The sequence below is a fragment of the Dipteris shenzhenensis genome, chromosome 5, assembly GCF_047967505.1.
Source record: "Dipteris shenzhenensis isolate YYH24624 ecotype China chromosome 5, Dip_SZ_1.0, whole genome shotgun sequence".
Taxonomy (NCBI): Eukaryota; Viridiplantae; Streptophyta; class Polypodiopsida; order Gleicheniales; family Dipteridaceae; genus Dipteris; species Dipteris shenzhenensis.
The window spans coordinates 638,738-664,478 of NC_141600.1; the positions used below are offsets into that span (position 1 = coordinate 638,738).

Genomic DNA, 25,741 nt, shown 5'->3' on the forward strand with positions numbered 1-25,741 from the left:
AGTTTGCGGACAAGAATCACTGCCACTTTGGACCCTTCCCTCCAAACTGCATAATTCAGCTCTCAAAGCAATCAGCATAGAAGCCAACTGTCATGGACGACACGGTGTTTTTGGTTTGAAGGGGGGGGGGGGGCGGGGAAGAGAGTGTCAATGCAATTCAGCTACTGACAGAAGTCTACAGACATCAATAGAGTCAAGTTAATTCACTACTGACAGAAGTCGATGATAAAATGATGTTCTAATTTGTCAGAACCTTGCCATGCAATATGATTACTTACAAATGGCTTTTTCGTATGTGCAGGCTAGTCGGCAGCCAGCATTTAATGGATCTTATGTCAGAAAAGAAGAAAAGAGCACTTAAACAATCAAATTGCAGTCTTCTTTCCGGTGCTTAATGCTAGCAAAATTTTAAGTTCTACATCAGATTATCTCATTGTAAGATAGAAAACATGAAAGAAGCCCACAGGTATACCTTGGCGACAGTTTTAGGCTTCAAGATAGGGCTTATTCCTCTCCATGAGGTTGAGCCACAAATGTCTACCAAAATATACAGAACAATGATACAGTATGAAGGACAGCTTAATAACAGTAATGATAGATGAGGTTCCTGGTTGGTTCCTACTCCTGTGTACCTGTCTATGGCTGGCAAGCAATCCATTCTCTACAACACTCTTCCCCTGATTTCCTTTTCCATTTAGCTTGTTTTCAGAATCCACTTGCTCTATCCGTTGAAACCTCCTCCGTAAAGGAATCAAACCTGTATCATCATCAATCTGAAGAGAAGTAGGTTATACCAATATAAATTTGAGTTTGTAAACAGCATTTACTTTGATGTCTGTAGCAAGCAAAACCATGAACCACAATAACATACCAAAGCATGAGATGTAAGGATCATAGCCTTATCCTGGTCTGTTGTCCTTGCTGCAAAATCAGAAGACCCACTCTGTATTGTAGGTCTTTTTGGAGATGAATGCTCTGATGCTGGAATGTGAAGCACTTGAACCTGCCATATTAACGTAAACAGCTTTATATCATTGAAAAATCCCCAAGAAATCCACGCAATAACAAGGGAGTCGCTAATAGCAAATGACGACACCAATTTATAGCTATCATAGCCTCTTCAAGGAACAGAACAGCAGCCACAGAAAAACAGCAGAGAAGAAACCAAGGAGCATTGAGTCATTTGAAATGTTTGTAAATGGCTTACATCAGAACTTCATATTACAAACCTCATTCGTTGGGCCTGGTCTTTTCCCGCCATATGCAACAAGGAATGCCCTCTCTTTTCGTTGTACAAGAACCATGCTAAAACCCTGTAAGACCGATTCAGATGACAGTTATGAGTTTGTCACCCTACTGCGTGAGACCCAGCTGCTTGCGATATCTACTACAAAAGAATATAAAATGAACCATCAAAATTTCATGTACGAGCAGACAATCAATCATTGCAATAATTGGCCTATGTAAACACCTATCATCTTTGACAGCAATTAAATGCCCGGTTGGAATCTACTAGATGGCCATTTTAAACAGCATCCATCGTAGATTTCTAAGCTGGCATGTGTATTCTTTGCGGTCATTAAAATGAAAAACCTTGATAACAGATTTCAGAACCTTCAGTTTCTAATGCTTTATCAGATACACCTGCATAGACCTCTCCACTTGGAAGCTGCATTTTCTGTTGTGAGTCTTATCCATCTATGTCATTAGGCAAAGTGTTAGGCAGACCAGTCTCATTTTAGCATTGTTAACTGCAGGCACTTCAGCCACAACTTTACCACTTAAAACATTATGCAAAATCTATACTATAATCTAAGGCATGTCCCCCTGCAAAAACACACACATTTTTTTTTTGAGTGAAAATTTTGTTGATTTATATTACAGAATCACAATCCCAAAAATGGGACGTGGGGAAATACATCAGGAGAAGATCTCAATATATGACAGATACACATCATAGTCTATGTACTTAGTTTGCAAGCAATCATAGAAAGATTGCTACAGAGAGTGCCTCAAGAAAGAGAAAAGTGAAAAAGTAGGAAAGACTCAATGATTTCTGTCCTTCCATAGAGTCCAGAGTGCCCAATAGCGAACCCAACACACACACACACACACACAATTTTTTTAGTGAAAACCATTTGTCATTATATCACAAAGAGCAGTCCCTAAAAAAGGGACAGAAAGTTACAAGCATCAGAAGATCTCATTATATAACAAGAGCTCCCATCAGCTGCCCTAGGTTTCTAACCAGAGGATAGCATTTGGGAGACAGCAGTGACCGGCAAGGTCTTCTTCCTGCTCGCATGCACTGTAGCCTCTCTCACCCTGGCCTCTGATCTCCCCACCCTCCACCTTCAGGCCCCATCTGTACAGCCTGGTCGAAGGGGGGATTTCTGGCTCTGTCATCAGCCTGCTTTGAGGGGCGCTCCCTTGAAGTGCTACGCCCTCGGACTAGGCCTTTTCTTGGACCTGTTGGCTCCATTCCAGTGAGCTGGCCAGCTTCAGTGGAAATTTTGAGCAGGCTGTCTCCTGCTACAGCTCCTGTGGCTGGTATTTTTGGTGGGTTTCTGTTCCTTGACAGCCCCTTCCTTTTTCCCCTTCCTCTACGTGCCACATTTCCTTTTTTCCTGCAGCAGCAGCCTGCCTTCCCCTTCCTTCTTGCAACATAGTGCTCTTGTTTCTTGACTCTAGGAAAAGAGAATCTTTGGTGGTGACACTATGTCTGGCAAGAGGGGTTCACATGGCAGCTTCCTTGACTCCCTCAGCTGTTCGGATTGTATTTTCCCCGGAGGATAAACAGCGGGTGAAGAATGCCATATAGTCATTGCAGGACAAAGCACTGGTGGGCCAGATTGTTTGGCTCACACCTACGCAGAGCCAGGTTGTGATTGGTGACGGCAAGCTTGGCGCTAGAGGGCAAGGAGGTCACCGTCTATGGGAGAGGAGTGTTTTTTCTCTAGGTGAGCTCCCCCAACACCACCCAAGCCTGGTAGAGTAGAGCCCCATCTTTTTTGGCCCACATCTAGTGGGTTTCATCCCTTGGTATCATGGATTAGTTGACGACATGGACTTGATGCATCATGTGCCATATATCCCAGTGACACTCTACTTCTCAAGGAGTATCGGCCTATCCTGCTCTCCATCCGAGAATGTTTTGGCATAGTGCTTGAGTCCCCTCCGACTTTAGGAGCCTCAATAATAGCAAATGATGGGGTCCCTCAAGGTGATCATTGAGTCTCAGCTGGAGGAGATTTTCCTTGAGACCCTTGATGGAGGAGAGCTTCAGCAGAGGGTTGCAGCTTTTGGCCTCCTAGGTCAGTGCCTTCACTGCAAACACATGGGTCGCTTGGCATGGGCGTGTCCCAAGGGGCAAAAGCGGGAGAATCGTGAGGGCAAACCTCAGCGTTTGACCAAGCAACAGGAGTCCAAGATCCCTTGGGTAGAGCCTTCCGATAGGGCCTAGAGTTGGGTGTATCGTAAGAAGCCTGGCAAGAGGTCCGCGAAGAACAATGGACGACAAGCTCAACTGCATCAGCAAACGATGTCAGGCTGTGCGTCAGTCCCCCCCCCTTAGGGGAAGCAGTTACTTAGAGCCCCCACAGGGCATCCCCAGAATCGAGGGAAAGACCTTCTTTGACCTTCCAAAGACCCGCCAGAGCGGCAACATAGAGGCAGGACTCAGAAAAGCCCATCTACTTACGCCCATGTCCCTCCCGTACACTCCCCCCCAGCCTCGCCCGCACCCCGCCTCCCTTTCTCTACACCTAATCATCCCTACCCCCTCCCACTGCCGCCTTCGCACAGTCTTACCCTTCCAACTGGCCTTCTTGCTAGAGAGATGGGGCCTGGGCCTTGCAGTAGTTGTGATCCGCTTGGGACCAAAGGTTTAGCTCAAGCAGGTTACACCTTGAATGCTATATCAATATGCTAGCCAACTAGATCTAGAGGTCTCCTTCTTAATGCAATGGGCCCTAAAGGTAGGCATTGAGCTTGCCATGCCTTTGGCACGCCGTCGCATGGATACAAACTACTCCCCTTCCAAACCCATGCCAAAGTCACAGAAATCCATGATCGCCACACACACTTCCACCCATAGGAGGCCTTAATCGCCACTCACCCTCCTCTTGACGATTTTGACCATGGTGAGTTGAAACATGTACAGACTCCATGATCGTGCACAATAGCAGCTGACAGCTTGTCAAAAGTTGCAAAGCCCTGTGGTGGGATGGGTGGTTGATTCTCTCTTGATTCAAGAGTACATGTTTTCAACAATAGATATCAAACGCCACTACCATCTCTTCAAGAGTACAGGTGTGGTCCCCTGCCGTGGGAAGAAGCAGAGGGGTCTGCATTTCAATATCCTAGGTACACTCACCCCAGCTTATTATAGGGCGGATAGTGTGAATCAGCTTACAGTTAGGTGACACCATGATTGGAAACATGAATGTGTACGCCCCTGCTTGCAAAAAACATCACCCTTCTTTTTGGAGGTGGCATATTGAGAGCCTCCTAGGTGTCAACTCTTGGATTGTTTTCAACAATTTAGAGTTCAAGGAGGACAAGTAGGGAAAAGCTTCCTTCTCAACCACGCCACGGCTGAGAGGAGCATGTGGGAGCAGTTCATCTTCGCGATCAGTGGCCGTGACCCGTGGAGGGAGGTGGAGTTCTCCAGACTTCCGGGCAACCTTCGCTTCTCCTTCGGTCTATGACAGCGTGATGGGTCTACTAGAGTGACTTGACAAATTCAAAGTGGGGGATTGGATGATGCACATAGGGGGAACCATGTGTATTTTGGTAGGGACAATGATGCCAAATCACTCCCAAGTCGTCCTCCACTTCGAGCGCCCCGTTACAAACTCTCAGAGAAGGGGGTCTGTATCCCCAATGCCTTACTTCAAGAGCAGGAGGTGCAATGGGTCGTGGCAAAGACTTGGCGGAAACCAAAGAGCCCCAGGCTACTTGGGTGATAGATGCGATCCAAAGGACCAATGAGGACCTCCAGGCCCAACCTCTTCATCGATGTATCCGAGTGAGTGGTTTTGGCTTGTATGAGTAGGGCACTCAGGTAAGATGGAGAAGGTGCCCTTCTTCTCGTACACGACATGCATTGGCCGATGTCTACAGCTGGAATTGGCAGCCTAGACTCCCTCGAGAGTGTCACGGAGTCGAGCAGCAGGTTCCCTAAGAGGTTATCTCCAAATCTTGGCATGACAATGTTCTCAATCAGTGAATAAAATAATAATAATTAATCTTTGTGTAGTTGCTTACGAATTGGCCTTTTCGATTCATTAAAATCTCAGATTTAACTTTGCTTTTCAGCTTTTAGATTTGAATTTGAACGATTGGATATATTGTAGTCTTACAAAGGTACATACATAAACACACACTTTTTTTTGTGAAACCAGTAGCTATATTATTAACATGAAATCAATGTACATGGCATTAGGCTCCAAAAGGAGCCTAATGGAAGAACTAAAAAACAGTCAGAAAACACTTCAAGACTAGTGGCATCCAAGTCCTTTGCGGCATAACTATCATATAAAGATTGCTTGAGGGACATTCTGAAGAAGGCATATGCTTGAGGAAACTGTTGTCCCATCCTGGAATGCAATCTCTGTGTCCAAATGGTCCATAGTAGCCAAAAATGAGCCCAGTGAAAGAAAAGGAGGAAAGGAGACATCTGAGATGAGAAGCATCCAAACATCCAAAAGAGTTTCCCGAATCTGATAGAGGGAAATCGAAGCCGGAGCAAATGAGAGACATGAGTGAGCAATAATCGAGAGTGCGGGCACGACCATAACAAGTGGGGAACTGTCTCGCGGGGATGAGAGCAATGAAGGCATGAAGAGGAAGCAATACGACGTGCTGCCAATTTCACCCCAACGGAAAAAGCTCCCACTATACATCTCCAAAGGAAAAGCCTCTATTTCAATGGCAATTTGGCTTTCCAAATTTTCTTGAGTTGTGATTGCCACCAAGATAAAGGCCTATCCAAATTCCAAAGAGTGTTGGCATGCTTATCAATCCATGGCGGTGGAAGAAGAAACTTGTAGACCATCGAGGAAGTCAGATTATGCATTGAAAGTGGATACATAAACACACACACACACACACACACACACACACACACACACACACACACACACGCATGCACACGTTTTTTCTTTTACCCAAAACTCCTACTAAAGTCTATTCTCCTTCAGTGAGGTCTCCATTTATTAATTGCAGTTAGCCGAAGCTATCTTCCTACTAGCTGTTGCTCCTACCTTGCTCTTGCTTGCTCCCTTCCTCCTATGCATCTTTAAGCACCTATTTTTGGAGCCAACAGTCATCCATCTGTTGTCATTGTCCACCTATTCTACAACCTGGAATTGCACATTCAGATTCCTAGAAGCCAACCCTCTCCCACTTCCCAAACCCACGTGTGGGTTTGAGAACCTGCATACTTCTACACTATTTCCTGTATTTTGTCATCTTGTAGAGGCTAGAAAGACCCTATACTGCAGTGATTTTCATTCAGCTCTCTTGACTCCCCCAAGGACACCATCTGGCAGTAGGTCTTGTGCTTAGTCACTTCCTATTCAAACCACAGCCATCTGAAGTGAAGATTTACTAGATGTCCTGCACCTAGAGATCTCCAGAGTCAACTGCAACTTAGAAAGAAACCATCTGGGAATTTTGTTTTTTATATGGAGGGCTCCTGGTGACACTTTTCTACTGTGATTCGATCAGGTTCCACAATTGTGTTTGAAGCAGTTTTAATTATTGGATATCGATGTTACTAACAATGAACTGTGACAGGGCGTGCAATGCCCAGTTCCTTGAGGGTTTGCCACCCAGCACTTATTTCATTCTGAGTTAGGAAATTTTAAGGAGAACTTGATACTTGTACATGCTTCGTAACTTTTGGCTAGGGTTCCTCATTGATATCTATGTTAATGGACTCCTAATCAAGGAGGGATGATTGTAATTCAATTAGCTGTTATATTTTTATAGATATTCTAGATTGGGTTCCGTCCGAACTCTAAAGATACCATTATATTTCAAATCAAGTATCACTAAATAAAGAAAACTGCCAGGAGTTGGTTCCTGGTGGGGGATTGTCCTCATGCTCGTCCCATGGGATCAGTTCTTTTCTTAATTCATTTTATGCCTAAAACCTACCTATGTACGTGATTTGAATGTAATTGTGGTTAAATATAGTTTTCAATTCCATGGCTTTTCACTGGAGAGCACACTTCTTTTTTTTCCAAAGAATGGAGACCACACTTCTATGTAAGCACTACTCTAATGTAAGCCACTCAAATTTTATACTGCCATCGAAAGATGGATTGACCGCAGTCTCATAGTCCAGGCATCTCTATCTAGGTGAAACACATACCTCCCTTTGCATTGGAAGGCTCCATACAAGACCGGCCTACACTATAATTTCCTATTGGACAATTTCAGTTGCAAAGCATGCAACCCTTCTTCTACAGCTGCAATAAAATAAGTTTTAAGCACAATATGTTTTACAGCACACACTGGCTCACTTCAGAGTATGAACCAATTGTTGGGATCGTTGTGAATCATAATAATATACATAGGCAACGTTTTTGGTGCTACAAAGTAGTATATTGTGGGTCAGCTTTGGATTTTCAGCTTGAAAATATACAGTTTCATGAAATATGAGTCTCGATGTTTCGATTCTCAATTTACAGTGGCAAGATCGGGCTAAGCCTATGCCCATGCATGCTCTACAACAGCATTTATGCCAACTCCTTCGATATGTATAGAAGTTGTCGATTTGAGAACGGCTCATTCACATAATTATATTATTTATTCGCAGTTTGCAACAATGCATTAATGTGTGAATCACCATCTGTGATTAATTGCCAGAATCTTAACTTTTTATGTAGCAATAACTGTCTCAGAAAAGCTCGGGTGTTTACACAATAACCAGAATGAACTTTATGAAGATACATGGGAGTCCACTCATTCAAATTCAAACCATAAACCATCGAGTGTGAAATAACCGTGTCATCCATATTCACATCCCCAACTACCCACACCTGGGCACCTACTACTCATCCACGTGTGCATGCACAGGTAGATCAGAATGGAAGACTCAACACTGAAGAAGTACCGAATGTTCTATTATACAACCAATACTTTCACACTCAAAGGAAACCATGATTCTATCCTGAAACCTGTGAAGCTGAAGAAGAGACTGCATCTGAAGTTGCAACCACGCACCAAGTCATCCTTGCAACATCCAACATAATAGTCTCCAAGCATCCTACAAGGGGGAACCACTTCCTCATCAGCATTACATGTTCTTGCAGATTTTCCAGCTATTTATTTAACAATTACTATACAAGCATGTATAAAGCCGAAGCCTGTAACCTAATTCGCAGTCACTTTTTGAGATGACACACAGTTACCAAGCATGAATTGAATTTATAGAGGAGAAAGTATGAATCGCCTTTGTCATTCATGGTATGCTCACTGAGCTACACAAGAGAGCTACCTTATAGAATTCACACATACCAAACATTGAGCCAGCACTCAAATGTTGAAAGTAGGGCAAGATAAAATTTCAAAGTTTGGAGTTAGAGATGAGGCATTGTGTTATAGCCTAGCATCTCAGCTAAGAGGATCACGAACTTGCTCCTGCTCACTTCTCAGCCTGCTAGCCCCGCCTCCCCCCCATTGACCAGCTTCCATCTCCTGCTCCTTCCTCCCCCTGTCGCCCTTTCCTCTCTCTTCCCCAGCATTTTATGGGTCTCGGCACTGCCCCAAAGTGGGCCCTGCAGCCCATTTGAGGGCTGTCCGCTTCACCACCGTTGCCCTGTTTGTGCCAGCTGCTTCCCAGCCCATTTTGGCTCTCAAAAAGGCCATCCATAGGACTTGCTTCTGCCAGGGGTCATTCCGGCCCCTTGCGCTGGTTAAACGGGCCTCTTTGGACCTTTTTGCACCCCTTTTCCACCTTCTTCTGTGCCCTTATTCGTTTCAGCCTCTGTCGCCACCGCCCCTCCCCTCCCGTTCCCCACTTCTTGCTAAAATTTTCAAGCCCTAAAGCTGGGCTGGCCTTTGGCACTCTGCTTTTCTTGTTCAGGCTGAGAGCAGGCCCTAAGGAAGCCCTCCATAACCCAAAAGGAGGTCTTTTAAGCCCCTTCAAAACCTTTTTTGAGCCACTTTAAGGCCCTTTCTGTTTCATCATCCGTCCCAATGTTGCCTTTTCTCTTTTTCCCTTCTTCTCGCTCCTAGCAGGCAGTGGTCTTGTTTGACAAAGGGGTCCCTGATCCAAGAGAGGTGGCCTTTCGGTCTAGCTAAAAGGGCTCACATGGCAGCACACTCGGCCATCTGGATTTCCCTTTCCCCATAGAACAAAAAACAGGTGCAGAAAGCTATTCTCTCCCTTCAGGATCAAGCAATGGTGGCCTTAACCCCATGCGACCACAAGTTCAGGATTGAGTCCACATGAGTTTAGCCCTAGAGGGTGACCACTGATAGGATGTCACCATCTATGGGAAAGGGTTTTTTTCTACTCAAGCTTAGCTTCTTGGACACCACTCATGCACTAGTGGAGAGCAGAGCCCAGTATACCTTGGACCACATCTCGTTTTTCTTCACCCCGTGGTACTATGGTTTCATAGGTGATGATATTGAGACAATGCACCATGTACCAAGGTATCCCATTATGCTTCACTTCCTTCGCCTCCCCAAGGAGTACATATCTATTTTTCCCTCTATTCCCAACCTTGGTACTCTCTAATTGATGAAGCCTTGAAGGTGCGATTGATTGTAGATCACCTAGATACCCTACTAGAAGAGGTACTTCTAGAGACCGTAATCGAAGATGCCTTCAAGTAATAAATCCAGGTTTGAACTCTACTAGGGTAGTGCCTACGATGTAGGCAAATGGTCCTCCTAGCCAAGGCTTGCCCATGTTTCACAAGTCACCCCTCCCTTCGCCCCTAGGTTCCTGCAGACTATCAGCAAATGGGCCGCCCCAACAGAAGAGGTTTGGACTAGAGTGGAGGGCAAGAAAGTTGACAAGAAACAGTAAAGAATGGAAAGAGATGGGCCCATTGGAGGCAGCAGGCGATGATGGGACCTCATCCAAATGCCTCCCCATTGGAAGTGCAACCAAAGATGCCACAATCTAAGTTCCTGGATTCCTTAAAGAAGGAGGAGTTCTTCATTATTTCATTAGAGTAGGTGCCACAAGATGGACGGATTCCACCAGCACAAGTTTACACAACTTCAAGACCAGCACTAGAGATCTTTCCCTCCTCCATTCTTCCTCCTCCGCCCCCACTTCCACCTTTTAAAACCTCCCTCGCCACGTAGCCTTTCGACTATCCCTGCTCCTTCCCCCTTCACTGCTACTGCATACTCCCCCCCCCAAAAAAAATCCCCTGCCTACAAACTTGCATGTCTTTCCATCCTCTCAAAAACCCCCCTCGATCACCCTTATGCTCCCTCTTAGCCGACAATGCCCACATGCTCAAGCTCCTTCGCCACCCCTCGCCTCACCCCTCCCTCTCATAGCCTAGGCCTCATTGGCTCCTCCATCTCCAAGTCCTAGTCGACTATCTTACCAAGACTCAGCTTCTCTCTTTCAACTCCCGGGACCCCCGCCTGGGCCAACACTCCCACAAGATCTGACACCTCGCGCTCTAGAACTACACTAAGGTGCCACAAGTGTACCTTCCCACCCTAGAGATCTCGATTATGATCTTGCTCCTTGGAGCATGATTGGAGCAATGGGTAGATCCACCCGTCAATTCTAGGGCTTCACCTTTGTGGCCGTAGGAGAAGAGCAGTGGACCCCAGTTTTCTTCAACCTTCTATTGAAGGTCTAGATGATGGAGATGTTGGAGGAGTGGCTAGGACAGACGGGTCAAGCATGGTGGCTAGCACATGGTCCCAATGCCACCTTCCAAGTCTTTCTCCCCGAGACAGACATCGTTATTATGGGTGTGCAGTGGCAATGATCCAACTAGAGAGGAGCGAGAATCTCAGTCAGGTGACTCATTGGCCCGTGAATCGATGTGTAGTTAAGTTGGGAGTCTCGCCCTCTTTCCTCATGTCTTGGGCCCTCAAGGTAGGTCTGGAGCTAAAGATGACTCCCTCTCTACGCCTCTAGCAAAGTTAACTCACTCAGACGTGGCCATACAAGCTTCTAGTCATCAGAAGATCATATTCGTCACCCCTCCATGAGCTGGAACTAGTGAGTTGGAAAGCGCGAAGTTCCACAATCAACAACATCAACAGTTGTAGGACCTGATCTTACGAAAAAACATGTTGGGCAATCATTGGATATGTTCATGCCCTGGAGCACATGTTTTCAGCTGCAGGTATCCATAGACAAAGATGCCTTCTTCCAAGAAGGGACCCGGATATCTGGTCCTGACGATGGCATGCAATGTGGGTGTTCGCATCTCAATGGACCAAGCCCTAGTCTCATATAATCAAGGTGAGCTTAGAACAGGATTGCAATATGGATGGATTTGAGAATGGGGTATTCCTGAGCAAGGATCCTCAAGATTTATGCACCCCCATGCTGATAGTACAGAGCGCCCTTCCGACGCCAGCTAAGAGGCTCTCAAAACTGGATTCCTATATTGTTGGAGGCAACTTTCATAATCAAGGATTTGTAGAAAAGCCTAGGGTTGTGTGAAAAGAAGGCGAGCTGCTCCTCGAACCATTGGGGCTGCTATGAAAGAGGACGGATGGTGGAGCGGAGGGTGACGGAGGGCTAGCGAAGGGCTAGCGGGGGCTGATGGGGAGCTAGTAGAGGGCTAGCATAGGTGTCACGCGGAGCTAGCGGGGGCTGATGGAGGGTTAACGGAGGTGGAGTGGGGGACTGACGGAGGTGGAGCGGAGGGCTAATGGAGGTGGAGCAGAGGTGGAGAGAGAGAGAGAGAGAGAGAGAGAGAGAGAGAAAGAAAGAAAGAAAGTGTATTATTGTCCACTAAAGGCCAAAATGGGCCCATGGGACATCAAGAACTCTGCGTACAAGATAGCACAAAATCAACGTGCCACAAAGAAGAGGCATCGTCGAATATCATCTAAGTGCTACGCAATACAATGCAAGTGAAAGTACATAATGTCAAATCCGAGCCTAAATACAAAGTAAGCTAGATGCAAGGAAACCGCCCCTCGGTGCAAAATGGGGGGATGAGTACAATATGTCAATGCAAAGATACAAGTCCATGTATCACGGAGTCTGAGAACCAAAATAATACTGGAAATCCTGTCCATCGACTCTGCCTCCTGCTATGAGAGTACAACTCTGAGCAAAAGTGAGGTGAGCGGCTGGTAGGGCGAGATCTCCATGAGTAAGTCTCCTCCGAAAAGCTGCCATCATCCTGGATCGTCTGGAGATGAAGCGGCGAGTACGTCCCCTATGTAACAAGATCCTGCGGCGTCTACAAACCATCTCATATGTACATCCACAGGGTGGAGGCATGTGTCCTGTGTGAGCTCTGACCTCCTCGTGCTCCTCCTGATACCTGTCATCTGGTATAGCGTGTGTCTGAGCTCTATCGGGCTGGGCTCTATCACGCTCCGGTCTGTGCTGATGGTCTCTGAGGTAGTGTCGTCGAAGCATAGTGGCCTCCCTGACATAAAGAGCTAGGCAATGCTGATCCTCCTAATCCATCACTCGTGAGAGAGGTCCAAAGCCATCCGTGAAGAGACAGTGGAATCTCCCTCTGATCTCATAATATAGCGGGCATCTGCAAATGAAGTGCTCCTCTGACTCCACCTCTCCCATGGTGCAACAAGGGCAGATCCTGGTCTCTCGGCCTGGATGCCGTCCATCCTCCATGCGTCGCATCCTACCAGCCTCTATCTCGAGCTGATGCGAAGAGACTCTAAGCTGGCCAAGGGCAATCCTCAGTGAGTGGGACATGTGGATACCTGTGTAGCTTGGTGGAATGACAAATCCATCCTTTGAGATCCGAAGGAAGTGGTCACGATATGTGGCCATCTTCGTCGGAAGCTGCGTGGGATAAATCCAAGTGCGGTACGTATGAAGCTGCAGCAAGTCTGCTCTCGTGACCTGACTAAGCTCGTGGCGAGTCAACTCGAGATGAGGGGCATCTATGCTGTATCGGAAGGGAGGCAGTCTATCCATGTCTAGCCCAAGAGATGTGAGCCACCTAGTGAGTCTGAAGTACCAGCAGTATCGGGCCCCAGATCGTGCCAACTCCATAGAAGATGCAAGTGCTAACCATGGCAACCGAGCTCTGCCTGCTGCTTAGTCTCCAAACTCCCTAACCCTGTGCAAATACATGACCGACTGAAACGCTGCATCCAATGCAAGGGGAGTAGCTCCAAACTCTGCTAGCATGATCTCGTGCGGAACTGTAGCCTTGGCCCTAATGAGCCGAGAGAACATGATGATCTGTAACCTCTCTACTCGTCTCCAATCTGCAGTGCCAAGGTCTCCTGCCCAGAAAGGAGCTGCATACATCGCAGCTGGTCTCACCAATGTGTCAAATAGCAGGGATTTCGTATCGGGATGCTGAAAGTGGGACTGAAAACACTGACGCTCAAGATGAGCCAACGAAGCATACCCTTTACTAATCCTATCTCGTGCTGCATATGTCATGGTAAAGATCGGTCCCCTGAAAACTGCCCCCAAATAAGTGTACTCTCTAACAAGCTCAATGGGCTGTCCGTCATAAGTGAAGCAAAACTCATCCGTGCTGTAGATACGATCAGAGGTGTTGAAAACCATAACCTTGGTCTTGCCAAGGTTTACGGTCAATCCCCTGTCCTGGCAAAACCTGTGGAGTGCCTCAATATGTGCCTGGAGGCCCTGAGCAGTAGAGGAAATGAGAACCACATCGTCCGCATACAGGAGGATAGGAATGGAGGATCCTGAGAGAGTAGAGCCCACACCGCCTGTCATCTGTACGAACATCTCTAGCTCATCAATATATAGTCCAAAGAGAGTAGGAGAGAGTGGGCAACCCTGCTTTACCCCAATCGTGCTGCATACCTCCTCTGAGAGCCCCTCACGTGTCCGAACCCGACCAGTGACCCTCTCATACAAAGCCATGATAGCCCACTGTGTTTCTCCACTGAAGCCCATCTCGCGAATCCTCTGAAACAATCTGAATCGCGGAACTGTATCAAATGCCTTCCTGAAGTCCTGAGAGAGAGAGAGAGAGAGTCTATTAATGTCCACGGGAGACCAAAAGGTCTATGGGACAACAAAAGCCATCCAGTACATTTGTTTATGGAGGGCAGATGGCAGCTCCCAAGGAGTCCAAAAAAGTAACTCCGGTTATTTAGAATTCCTACATGATAGTCTTAAAAAACATAATCAGCCATATAACAGTTTAAGACTAAGAGTCTTTCGGTTTGGATTTAAAGTCTTTAATGATTGCTATGCCTTCAAGATATACTGCCCATTTTCCATCCTTGGCTAATTCTGTTGCCTTATTCTTCATTTAAGCTTGTGTGAGCTCCTCAGCTATCCATATCTAGGTCCCTTTCAACTTGTAAGATTGTCGAAGAAGTTTGACATGTAGATCTCATGAGTTGAGTGTAATAATAGCATGACCTTTAGATTGTACGATACGGGTTGCTATGGCTTCATATTCATCATCAACATCCTCGTCCTTGTCAACTGTCCAATCAACATTGGACATGGCTGCTTTAACATGTGCTAAAGTGTCACTAAAGGAGTCATCCTCTTTGTACCAACCTTGAGGGAGTCCCCCAATTTGATCTTCAACACATTGTCACGTCTAGCTTCATGTTCATTGATCTCTTCCTGAATATCTACTTTATTTACCTTTGCAACAAACTCTACAATTACTTCCTTTCTAACAGTTGTCTTCAGTATGAACTAAATCTATAACTGTAGAAACTAGCTGGGGGGTAGGGGGGAAGCCTTGCAAGAATTGACAACCTAATCAATTACTGCTTGCTTGCCCGATCCTTCAAGAACCTGAATTGTAGCCACTGCATCCTGTAATTGCATCTTTAGATCTCTTACCTCCTACTAGAGAAAAAAAATATGTCCATGGTGCCCAACAATGGGCTGGTTCAGACCTCCTCATCGCATGGCTGCAATTGTGGCATATTAGAGCCTGTTGGCTGAAGCTGTTGGGATGGAGGAAGACTTCGAAGACTTCGAGGAGAGGCTGGGCCAATCCCTGCTGGCCATGTCTGCTGCTACCCCCTTGCTGAGCTAACACCCAAACCGGGCTAGGGCTTTCAGCCCAGATCGGGGTTGGGTGGAGGGAGAAAGGTCCCCCTGACCTTTGCTAGAGTTACGCTGCTGGCGGAGAGGCTGGGACAACAGAGTGGCTATGGGCTGAGGTGGAAGCGAAGCACTAGACAAGATGGCTACAGACTAAGAACTATGCAAGAGGCTACGGGAGGGCTACGGAGAGCTATGCAAGAGGCTACGAAAGGCTATGTAGGGGCTAGGGGAGGCTACTCAGGGGCTATGGGAGCGTTACGTAGGGGCCACGAGAGGCTACGTAGGGACTATGGGAGAGCTGCGGGAGGGCTGCATAGAGGTTACGCAGGGGCTATGGGAGGGCTACGGGAGAGCTACGAGAGGGCTACAGGAGGCTACACGGGGGCTATGGGAGGGCTGAGAGAGAGAGAGAGAGAGAGAGAGAGAGAGAGAGAGAGATTGAGAGAGATTATCGTCTTTGTGCTTGTTGGCTCGTCTCTCGGTGTGGCGGGGGGCGTGGTCTCCTTGATGTCTTTATCCGGTGGGCCATATCAAGAGTGACACCACGACTCGGAGGGTCCTCCAACATGATATCTCTCTTTTGTCGAGGCTCTCTCTCATGAGAGTCGTTTTGTGAGCTGGGTCATTTTGCAAGGCACGCAAGACTTCCAATAGGGTCCCTAGACATCTTAGTGTTATTTGAGTCTATGTAAGAAGCAGCAACAACAAGCTCCATAGAGATGAGCTGCTTCTAGTCGAGTCATCAGGTTATTTGAAAGGTTGACTCAGTCCAGATATTATACTGGCCATTTATGGTCTTTACATAGTGTTCAAGTCTCATTGCAAGCTAGTCCTTCATCATTTCATGTTAATATTCTGAGTAGAGAATGCTATGTCGTTATGATCATTGTCTACGTTTATCATTTCATGTGGGAAAGTATCGATTTGAAAGGCTTTCTACATCTCAGGTTATTAGCAAGATTTGAACGTGATAAAACCTACAATTGGTATCAGAGTAGCGTCCAGGTCCTGGAGAGAGTTCCCCTTGCAAAAGGTTCCGAGAGGTTTTCTTGAAAATGGTGTTCTGAGAGATTCTATGGCAGCTTGAAGTTGCGCTCAAGCTAGAGACAAAGAATGTGGTTGTGGGTCTTAGAAATTTGCAGATTCGGTTTTGGGTTCTCATGAATTTGCAATCTCAAAATTTGGCTATTCACACGCAAGGCTTCCATTTTTGCTGGCTTCTCGCAGTTTTGGCTGCTCTATTCTTGGGTTCATCTCTTACAAGAATTGAATCATTTGTTCCAACAGATATGATCACAGCCAAGGATTCAACAACTATTTCAAATACTATCAACGTTAAGTAAGCTCTTTTTGGGAGATTAGAGCGGTTCTAAAAGTTATTGAGGATCTTTCAATTCCCCACCAGAAAGTTTGAGATTCTAGACTTTGTTAAGGGAAGATTTCCCACCGACAGAAGTTGTTGCAGGCTTGGTAGGTCCAATTGCTGGAGGTGAAAGCGTTGGTCTTGGCAGGTTTCATTTGGTTTTTGGCCTTGTGTGGGCAGATGTTCTTTGCTTGAGTATTCAACTTGGCAAAAACAAAAGGATACAAGCATGTCGATGATTATGCTTCCTCAAAGATTGTCAACTGTGCTGTTTGGAATCGTTTGGCTCTTTGTGGGTGGTTAATTTGGTTAATCAGTCTTGGCTCTTTGTGATGAGTAGACAGCTACATGCTTTTTTTTTGCACTTCTTTGGGAGTACTTTGTTGGGCGCATATTTTATTGCTACAATAGAAACTTTTGGTCCTTTGTGGGCAGCTGTGTTTTGGCTCTCTGTAAGCAATGTCCACTCCTTTTGGCTCTGTGTGAGCAATGTCCACTCTTTTGCTGGCTTAGTGGTGGCAGTTGTTAATAAGAAGACTGGGCTTTTTAGATCATGGACATGTTTCAGAATTGCTGTGTGTTAGCAATAATATCATATGATCGTGATCCATTTGTGGGTTGGTCATGTTTCAGATGTCCGTGATGTGTATGCTTGAGTCTTCTTTGTATTTTGAATGCTACTATTTTGTTTGCTCCCCCATTTGGTTTGAGGGGGGAATGTTGGCAACAAGCCTCATTTGGGGGCGGTTATCCTCCTAATGTTTGGAGGGGTTGGAAAATCTCAAAGGGGGACTGGTTCACGTAAGAGTTTGGATGTGATTAGATGATGCAACATTGAGGCACAATTGGCAATATTTAGTTGGTGGAATGATTTAGAGGCTTGGGCTCTAGCATGGCAGTTCATGCAAGGCGGCCACCTATGCACGAGAGTGTGGCGACATTGGGTTATATATATGATGGGCTCCATCGAGATATCTCTCTTTTGTTGAGACTCTCTCTCATGAGAGTCTTCTTGTGAGCTCAGTCATTTTGCAAGGCAAGCCAGGCTTGCAATAGGGTCCCTAGACATCTTAGTGTTATTTGAGTCTATGTAAGAAGCAGCAGCAACAAGCTCCGTAGAGATGACCTGCTTCTAGTCGAGTCATCAGGTTATTTGAAAGGTTGATTCTCCTCAACTCAATCCAGATATTATACTGGCCATTTATGGTCTTTACATATTGTTCAAGTCTCATTGCAAGCTAGTCCTTCATCATTTCATGTTCATATTTTGAGTAGATGTAGGATCGTTAAACAAAAGAGAGAGTGCAAGGTACAAAGAGTCGATAGATGAACAGCCCTCACGTCAAATAGTCTAGTGTAAAGAAAAGTACATAGTACTTGTACCTAGACCCTAGGACTAAGTGTCCTAGGTGTCACATAGGACTAAGTGTCCTATGTGGCATAAAAGGCACAAAATAAACTAAGTGCCTATACCTATGCCTACAAGGCACATACTAGGGCCCATAGGGCATCACTAGAACTGGGAGAAGATGGCCTACAAACCCCCTTCCATGGTATGGGCTGAAGTATTCTGGAAACGTTTCAGAATACCTGGCATTTTTTGATCATGGTGGCACATGTTCATCCAAAAGGATATAGCCACCTATAAAATGTACAAGGTATGTCAGATCACGTAACAAAAGGAACCAAGTGTAAAGCCTGGCGGAAGACTTCGAACTTGGGACGAGGAAGTGCCTTTGTAAACAGATTTGCTATGTTGTGCTCTGTGGGAAGATAGGACAACTCTACGTCTCCTGCTGACAACCGCTCTCGAACATAATGATAGTGAACTTCAATATGCTTGGTACGCGCATTAAACACTGGGTTACGCGCAATGGCCAAAGCACTCTGGCTGTCAGTGTAGACCATAGTGGAGGATGTCTGGCGAATACCAAGATCTGTAAGTAACTGTCGAAGCCAAACACACTCTACTGTAGCAGTGAAAGCTGCCTTGTACTTAGCCTCACAACTAGATGTGGCAACTATTGGTTGCTTCTTGCTAAGCCAAGAGATACATGAATTGCCAAGCAAAAAACAATTGCCGGTATGTGACACTCTGGTGTCAGAACAACCTGCCCAGTCACTATCCGTGTAAGCATGCATGGTAAGTGAGCCTTGATCACCATAGAAGAGGGCTAAATTCTAAGTGCCTTTGAGATATCTGAAAACTCTCTTCACTGCCTGCCAATGCTGTGAGCTGGGCATGTGCATGAAGCTGCTGAGCTCAGATACTGCATACTGTAAGTCAGGTCTGGTGTGTCATAAATAAATAAGGCATCCAACAGCCTGTTGATAAAGAGTGATATCACATGGTGGGCTCCCATCATGAGCTGAGAATTTGAAGCCAGGGTCCACTGGAGTAGAGATTGGCTTGCAATCCTCGAATTGAAAACGATCAAGGAGCTGTCCAATATACTTGGACTGTGACATCATAATACCCCCCTCAACATGAGCAAACTGAATGCCCAAATAATAGTGGAGCTGTCCCATGTCTGACATTTCAAAAATCTGCTGCAAATCAGTCTTGAAAGCTGCAATATGCTGAGTATCTAGGCCCGTGATGAGCATATCATCCACAGATCCAATCCCACGGACATAAAGAGTGGGTTCTATGGGGCTATTTTGAAAACCAACAGATAGTAAGTGTGCATGAATTTTGGCATACCATGCCCTGGGTGCCTGCTTCAAACCATAAAGGGCTTTTCTCAGCCGGCATACCTTGTTTTCAGAATTAACAACCTCAAAGCCAGGAGGTTGTGTGACATAGACTTCTTCCTGCAGATCCCCATGAAGAAAGGCAATTTTGATGTTGAGCTGGTGCACTTGCCAATCATGATGGGCTGCAGTGGCGATGACACGTCTAATGGTAGTAATCCTGGATGTGGGAGCAAATGTCTCCTCAAAGTCGATGCCTTGTTGTTGGGCATACCCTTTTGCAACAAGATGGGCTTTGTGTCGATCTATACTGCCATCAAATTTCCTTTTGAATTTGTAGACCCACGCTACCAATGGCATGCTTGCCGGGAGGAAGATGTACTAATTTCCATGTGTCATTTTTGGCAGTGGATTGTAACTCAGCTTTCATTGCATCCATCCACTCTTTGCTGTCAAAAGCATCTTTATGGCACAAAGGCTCTTCATTCATTGCAAGCTGTAGCAAGGAGTGCAAACTCAAGAAAGTGACCATGCATCTGTCTATTCCCTGATCTTGTCCGGGCAGCGAAAGGCTGATCTTGTTTGCTGTCCCTCAATGTATGAAGAAGCCACCTGGGAACTTGCCTGTGCTGCCTATTGACAGCTCTTTCTTCAATCACTGCATCATGAATAGTGGGATCATTTTGTGCTGGAAGAGAAACTTGCAAATCAGCATGGGGAACAGGCTGATCATTGCTTAATGGAGGGCCTACAGGAGGCTCATGTTGCTGGTCAAAGTCCTCTTCTGAGGATGGCAACGGTAACCAAGATTCAAAGGCATCAAACATGTCAACTTCTGGCTTAGCTTTGCAGTCCACAAGATGAGAAGCCGTCAGCAAAGATTACATCTCTACTGACAATTATCTTCCCAGTATTTGGTTGGTATAACCTATACCCTCTGCTCTCCTGGCTGTAACCAATGAATATGCATTTGATTGCCTTGTCATCAAGCTTATGTCTCAGCTAAGATGATACATGAACATATGCAACAGACCCAAAAACTCTCATATGTGAAAGTGAAGGCTTCCTGCCTTTCCATGCTTCATAAGGTGTAATAGTCTTCAATGCCCTTGTAGGTGATCTATTCAGCACATAGTTGGCACACATCATTGCATCAAGCCAAATATTATTGGGCAAAGACTTGGCCTTAAGCATGCATCTGGCCATCTCCATAGTAGACCTGTTTTTCCTTTCAGGAATAGGATTATGCTGAGGAGTGTAAGGAGTAGTGCATGAGTGAACAATGCCCCGTGAAGATAAAAACGCATCAAACTCCTTTGACATATACTCTCCCCCCCTATCTGTGTTGAGGGTGACAAGCTTGCATCCTGATTCATTCTCAACCATATTCAGCCACCTCTGAAAGCATAAGAACACTTCAGATTTGGCTTTTAAAGCATATACCCAGCAATATCTTGTGAAGTCATCAATGAGAGTCATGAAATATTTGTACCCCCCAATGGCATTTGTCCTCATTGGGCCATAGACATCACTGTGCACTAGCTGCAATTTCCTTTGTGAGAGTTTTGGACAATTCTTTTGAAAAGGAAGCCGATGCATCTTACCCAAAAGACAACCCTCACACACATGTTTGGAAACTGTGCGAGTTTGAGGTACGTCATTAGCCATCTGCTGTGAATGTAGCTTTGCAAGAGCACTATAATTGAGATGACCCATTCTCTCATGCCAAAGATGAGTTTCAGCAAGCTGTGAATCTAAAATAGCAAATGCTTCAATAGAAAGTGCAACTGAGTGATGATCAAGGTGATGAAGTCCCGTTTGCGAAGTGCTAGTGAGAACTATAGCATTGTCATCACGAAGATCATATACTTGGCATCTGTATCCATCAAAAATCACTCTGAATCTTGAAGTGGCAATTGCTGAAATTGAAATCAAGTTGACTTCAATTCCAGGCACAAAAAGAACATTTGTCAAAGTGACAGGATGGTTTGAAATGGATGTGAGCTGCACATCTCCAATTCCTTTTACAGGATAGGAATACCAAGACTGAGCATCATTAGCTGTAAAGAGTGCATCAACTTTGGATGGATCAAATGAACAATAGACAACCCATGCCCAATCATCGTGGAGAGCATGTGCATGTGAAGCAGCTGCTGGCTTGTGGGATTCAATTGCATGTGAGGCATTAACTGTCAATCCTGCTTTCTTTTTCTCCGAAGCAATGCGCTTCCTGCATTCTGAAATGTCATGTCCAAGCTTGCGACAATAGTCGCATCTTTTCTTCTTTGACTTATCTACTGTATTTTTAGATGCATTGGAGGAATTGCTACTACTATGCGCACATTTAGGCTTGCCCATAGACTTGGAAGCCTTGCCTCTTCCTGTCTGCTGTGAAGCAAATGCATGATCAGGAATAATGGCTTGTCTATTAGCACGAGTTTGCTCTTCCTACAAAAGCAAAGTAACTAGCTGATCAAAAGAGTAGTGGTCTGGATTACCCATGGCCACTAACCGAAGGGTTGTAGCAAACCCTTGATATGAATCTGGCAATCCATTCAATGTGGTACTGACAAGCTGAGAATTCGGCACCACCTCATCAATATTGGCAAGTTGTTCCATGAGATCCTTCACCTTTGTCAGATATGCATCCATAGAATCACCTTCATTCATATTGACTTCCTGCAACTGTCTTCTTAAAAATGCAACACGTGCCTCATTGTGAATCTGACAAAGAGAAGCCAATTTGTCCCAAGCATCCTTTGCTGTCCTACAAGACCGGATGTGTGGAATAATGATTCTCTTGCATGATAAAGCAATACAGGAATGTGCATTTGCATCAGTAGAGGTGCTAGAAGATAAGGCATCAGGAGGAGTACCCTCTGCAGAGGGTCCAGCAGTAGAGGCAACCACTGTAGCATTGGCTGGTCTCAGATTAGCCCCAGAAACAATATTCCAGAAATGCCTTGCAACAAGAATATGTTTCATGAGATAAGACCACATCGGATAGTTAGTGCCATCCAACTTACCATCTTCACGAAGAATGCCAAATAGATCATGATTGTTCCCAGCCATTGCAAATGGGATACCCTGAAAAAGACCTGGAAATCCAAAAGCCTCAAGGCTATCACTGCAAAGAACTGGCTGTCCAAAAATGACAGCAAATATCTGCAAATAGATATTCTGCAAATTTCCAACCCAAATCAAAGGGCAAATGTAGATCTGACCCAAATGTGACTATGTCAGGCAATGTTCACTGCAAAAACAGCGAATCTAGGAAAAGCCCCAAATTTAATGAGGGCAAATAGGCCAAAAAGAGGGCAAATGAAGAAGAGCCCCAGATTTTGCTGAAATTTTTGCAAATGTGACCCAATGTATAAAAATCTGACTCAATGTCCTGCAGAAAAGACTCAATGTCCTGCAAAAGTGATTCAATGTCCTCCAATCTGACCCAATGTATTGCAATCAAATAAGAAATTGCAGACTAAATCCCAAAAGGTAGGCTCAAGGCTTGCAACTGCAAAATTAGGACTTGTTGTCCACAAGGTGACTGCAAAAGTGCAACTGTCCCAATGTATAGACCTCAAGAGGTAGGCTTTCCAAACTGTTGAAATAGCTTGATAACACTTCAAATAGTGAAAGGAAGGTAAGGACAGCAAAAGCCCCAAATTTTAAGAATGTCCTGTAAAGTACGAGCTGTACGGACAGAGCAGGTACGTGCCTGTACAAAACACACGTGACTGTACAGAAACACAGTAGGAAGCAACGTGTACGGTTGTATGAAAGCTGTACGGAGCAGGTATGAGACCTTCTGTACGGCTCTACGGAAGATGTACGGCTTAGTACTTCTGCTGTACGAAAGCTTGGTGTACGGAATCACATGTAGTCTCCAACTTTGTACGGCAGATCTTCACACGTAGCTGTACGGCGATGCAAGTACAACTGTACGGAGCAAAGTGTATATCTGTCTGACGGCACAGGTACAAAATGCAGTACGGAACTTAGTGCGAAGCAGCCTGTACAACGGGTGTACTGTGTGCAGACTATGTGTACGGGCGTCCATACGACTAGTACAGATGGAGAAGCGGGTAGGCTGAGGAGAGCTAGTGCAAATCTAGGAGTAAGAGACGAGTCAAAACGTGGCTCTAATACCATTGTAGGATCATTAAACAAAAGAGAGAGTGCAAGGTACAAAGAGTCAATAGATGAACAGCCGTCACGTCAACTAGTCTAGTGTAAAGAAAAGTACATAGTACTTGTACCTAGACCCTAGGACTAAGTGTCCTAGGTGTCACATAGGACTAAGTGTCCTATGTGGCATAAAAGGCACAAAATAAACTAAGTGCCTATACCTAAGACTACAAGGCACATACCAGGGCCCATAGGGCATCACTAGAACTGGGAGAAGATGGCCTACAGTAGAGAATGCTATGTCGTTATGATCTTTGTCTACGTTTATCATTTCATGTGGGAAAGTGCCGATTTGAAAGGCTTTCTACATCTCAGGTTATTAGCAAGATTTGAACGTGATAAAACCTACATAGGCAATGATGTTTGTCCCCCATGTTCTTTCACTACTTTTAGGACCACACTTGCACTCCCTTGTGTTTGGCTTTTCAAGAGTTCCTTCTCCCCTAGCTGCTCACCTAGGCTGAGTTTGATTGAGATCCTAAAAGAGGAGAGCTAGGTTGACATCTACCAGTGGTAGTTGCTCACATTATTGGACACTGCCTACAAGATCTTAGCCAAGGTCTTGAGCTTGAGGATCCGTCCGCACCTCCTTGACATCATCCACAACATCTTATTTGTTTAGGAGAGGAGCATGTTGGACAACATGGTAGGCGCTCTGGTGTTTACTCCATTCATGAGTGGCTAGTCGGGTGGGTATGCGCCTCTAGATCTGGCAAGAAGAGGAGCTGCTAGAGTTCACAAAAGATAAGCCATGTCCATGTGGGGGGCTCATTCGAGAGTCTAGAGAGGGCTCCACTTTCCTTGGAGGTGTAATGTTCGGATTCTCAAGCCAAGACCAACTGGAAGGTGAGATACCCAGGTCGCCAAAGGGACCCAAATATTCCTAGCGATAGATAATGTTCGGTGCAAGCTCCTCTACCACTGAAGTTCGGCCAAACTACCATTGGCAAGAAGACCATTGGTGGTGGCGGTGACCCAAGTCCTTCTAGAACAACCTGATACACCACCTCTTCTTGGTGCTTTCACAAGGGGTGCATGGGCCAACTATGATTCTACCCCATGCAGAGGAAGGCTTGGGTATCATCGCTGGGTGGGAGCAACTATCAAGGAGAATCTGCTATGGGTAAGATAGTGAAATATGCTGACCTAGATAGTGTGGAAGAATGGGAGGAGAAGGATGCAGAGGCATTATCCCTGATCATTACCAGAATGTCAAATGCAGTGATTTCTCCACATTCAGTTGTCGGATACTTCAGCAGAGGCCTAGATCATACTGAAAGACTTGTATGAGACAAACAACAATGGCTGGGTTCTTGTGCTCTAGAATCAGTTGTTTAAAATGACAATGGAGGAAGAAGTGACCATTTGATTAAAGTCAAGGTTGTCAGGGATCAGCTGGCAGTTGTTGGTCCAAAGATCATCAACCCAAACAATGAGCATTGTCGGTGCTTGATATGCTTCGGAAGAGCTTCAGGGGTTTGGTCACGTCACTAACATTGCAGAGTGATCGAAGCCACTTTGTTTCAAGGAATTGTGTCTAACGCACATACAAGAGGAAGACATGGAGATGACAGAATGCAAGACAAGGCGCAAGACAAGGCTGTCCTTGTGTCAAGCAAAGGAAAGGCGAACAAAGTCCATGACTAACGGTGGTGACTCTGCAAAAGAAGCAGGGGACTCTTCAGAAAATCAGAGCAAGAAGAAACAAAGAAAATTCTTCTACTGTGACAAGCCTGGACACATAGCAAAAGATTGCAGATTGAAGAAGGCTGATCAACAAAAGAGAAGAAGGACCAGTCTCAAAAGGAAGAACCAAAAATCAGAGAATATATTTGCAAACGTTGAGGTGATTGTCAGGATGTCAGATATTGAGTGCACTAATGTAGACTCTGATGTGGAGGACAGTCTGGGTTGCTTAGATATTGAGGATGAGGCCATGAACACTGAGGGGGATACAGGTGTACACACAACGTATGGTGACTGCTTGAGATCCCAATCTGACTTGAACTACTTAGCAACTGTCTTTCCTACACAACCATTGGTAAATGCGAGAAGAGGATCCTCATTTCTTCAAATCCCTTCCACTCCATGTCCAACTTCTATTCCTGCATCTAAACTTAGGTAGCCATTATTGGGCCATGAATCACATGCAGCCTCCTTAATCTCAATCTCCATGGTAAGGCCCATGTGTCTGATAATAGAGCGGTTGAAATTTTGGGACTGGGGCAAAAAAGGGTAGATTGGCAGCAGCATTATGAGAAGAGTTGAGTAGAAAATAGTTA

General features: G+C 45.4%; 1 protein-coding gene across 1 annotated transcript in view; it reads right to left on the bottom strand.

The window, feature by feature from the left end:
* LOC147901456 (Galactose oxidase/kelch repeat superfamily protein) overlaps window positions 1-25,741 on the bottom strand; it is a 230,931-nt gene that overhangs the window by 67,839 nt on the left and 137,351 nt on the right. The window contains exons 10-13 of the mRNA XM_087374795.1: window positions 8,190-8,278; window positions 1,230-1,313; window positions 872-1,003; window positions 633-773 (exon numbers count right to left, since the gene is read on the bottom strand). Coding sequence (XP_087230921.1) covers window positions 633-773; window positions 872-1,003; window positions 1,230-1,313; window positions 8,190-8,278 — 446 coding nt within the window. The remainder of the gene's footprint in view (window positions 1-632; window positions 774-871; window positions 1,004-1,229; window positions 1,314-8,189; window positions 8,279-25,741) is intronic.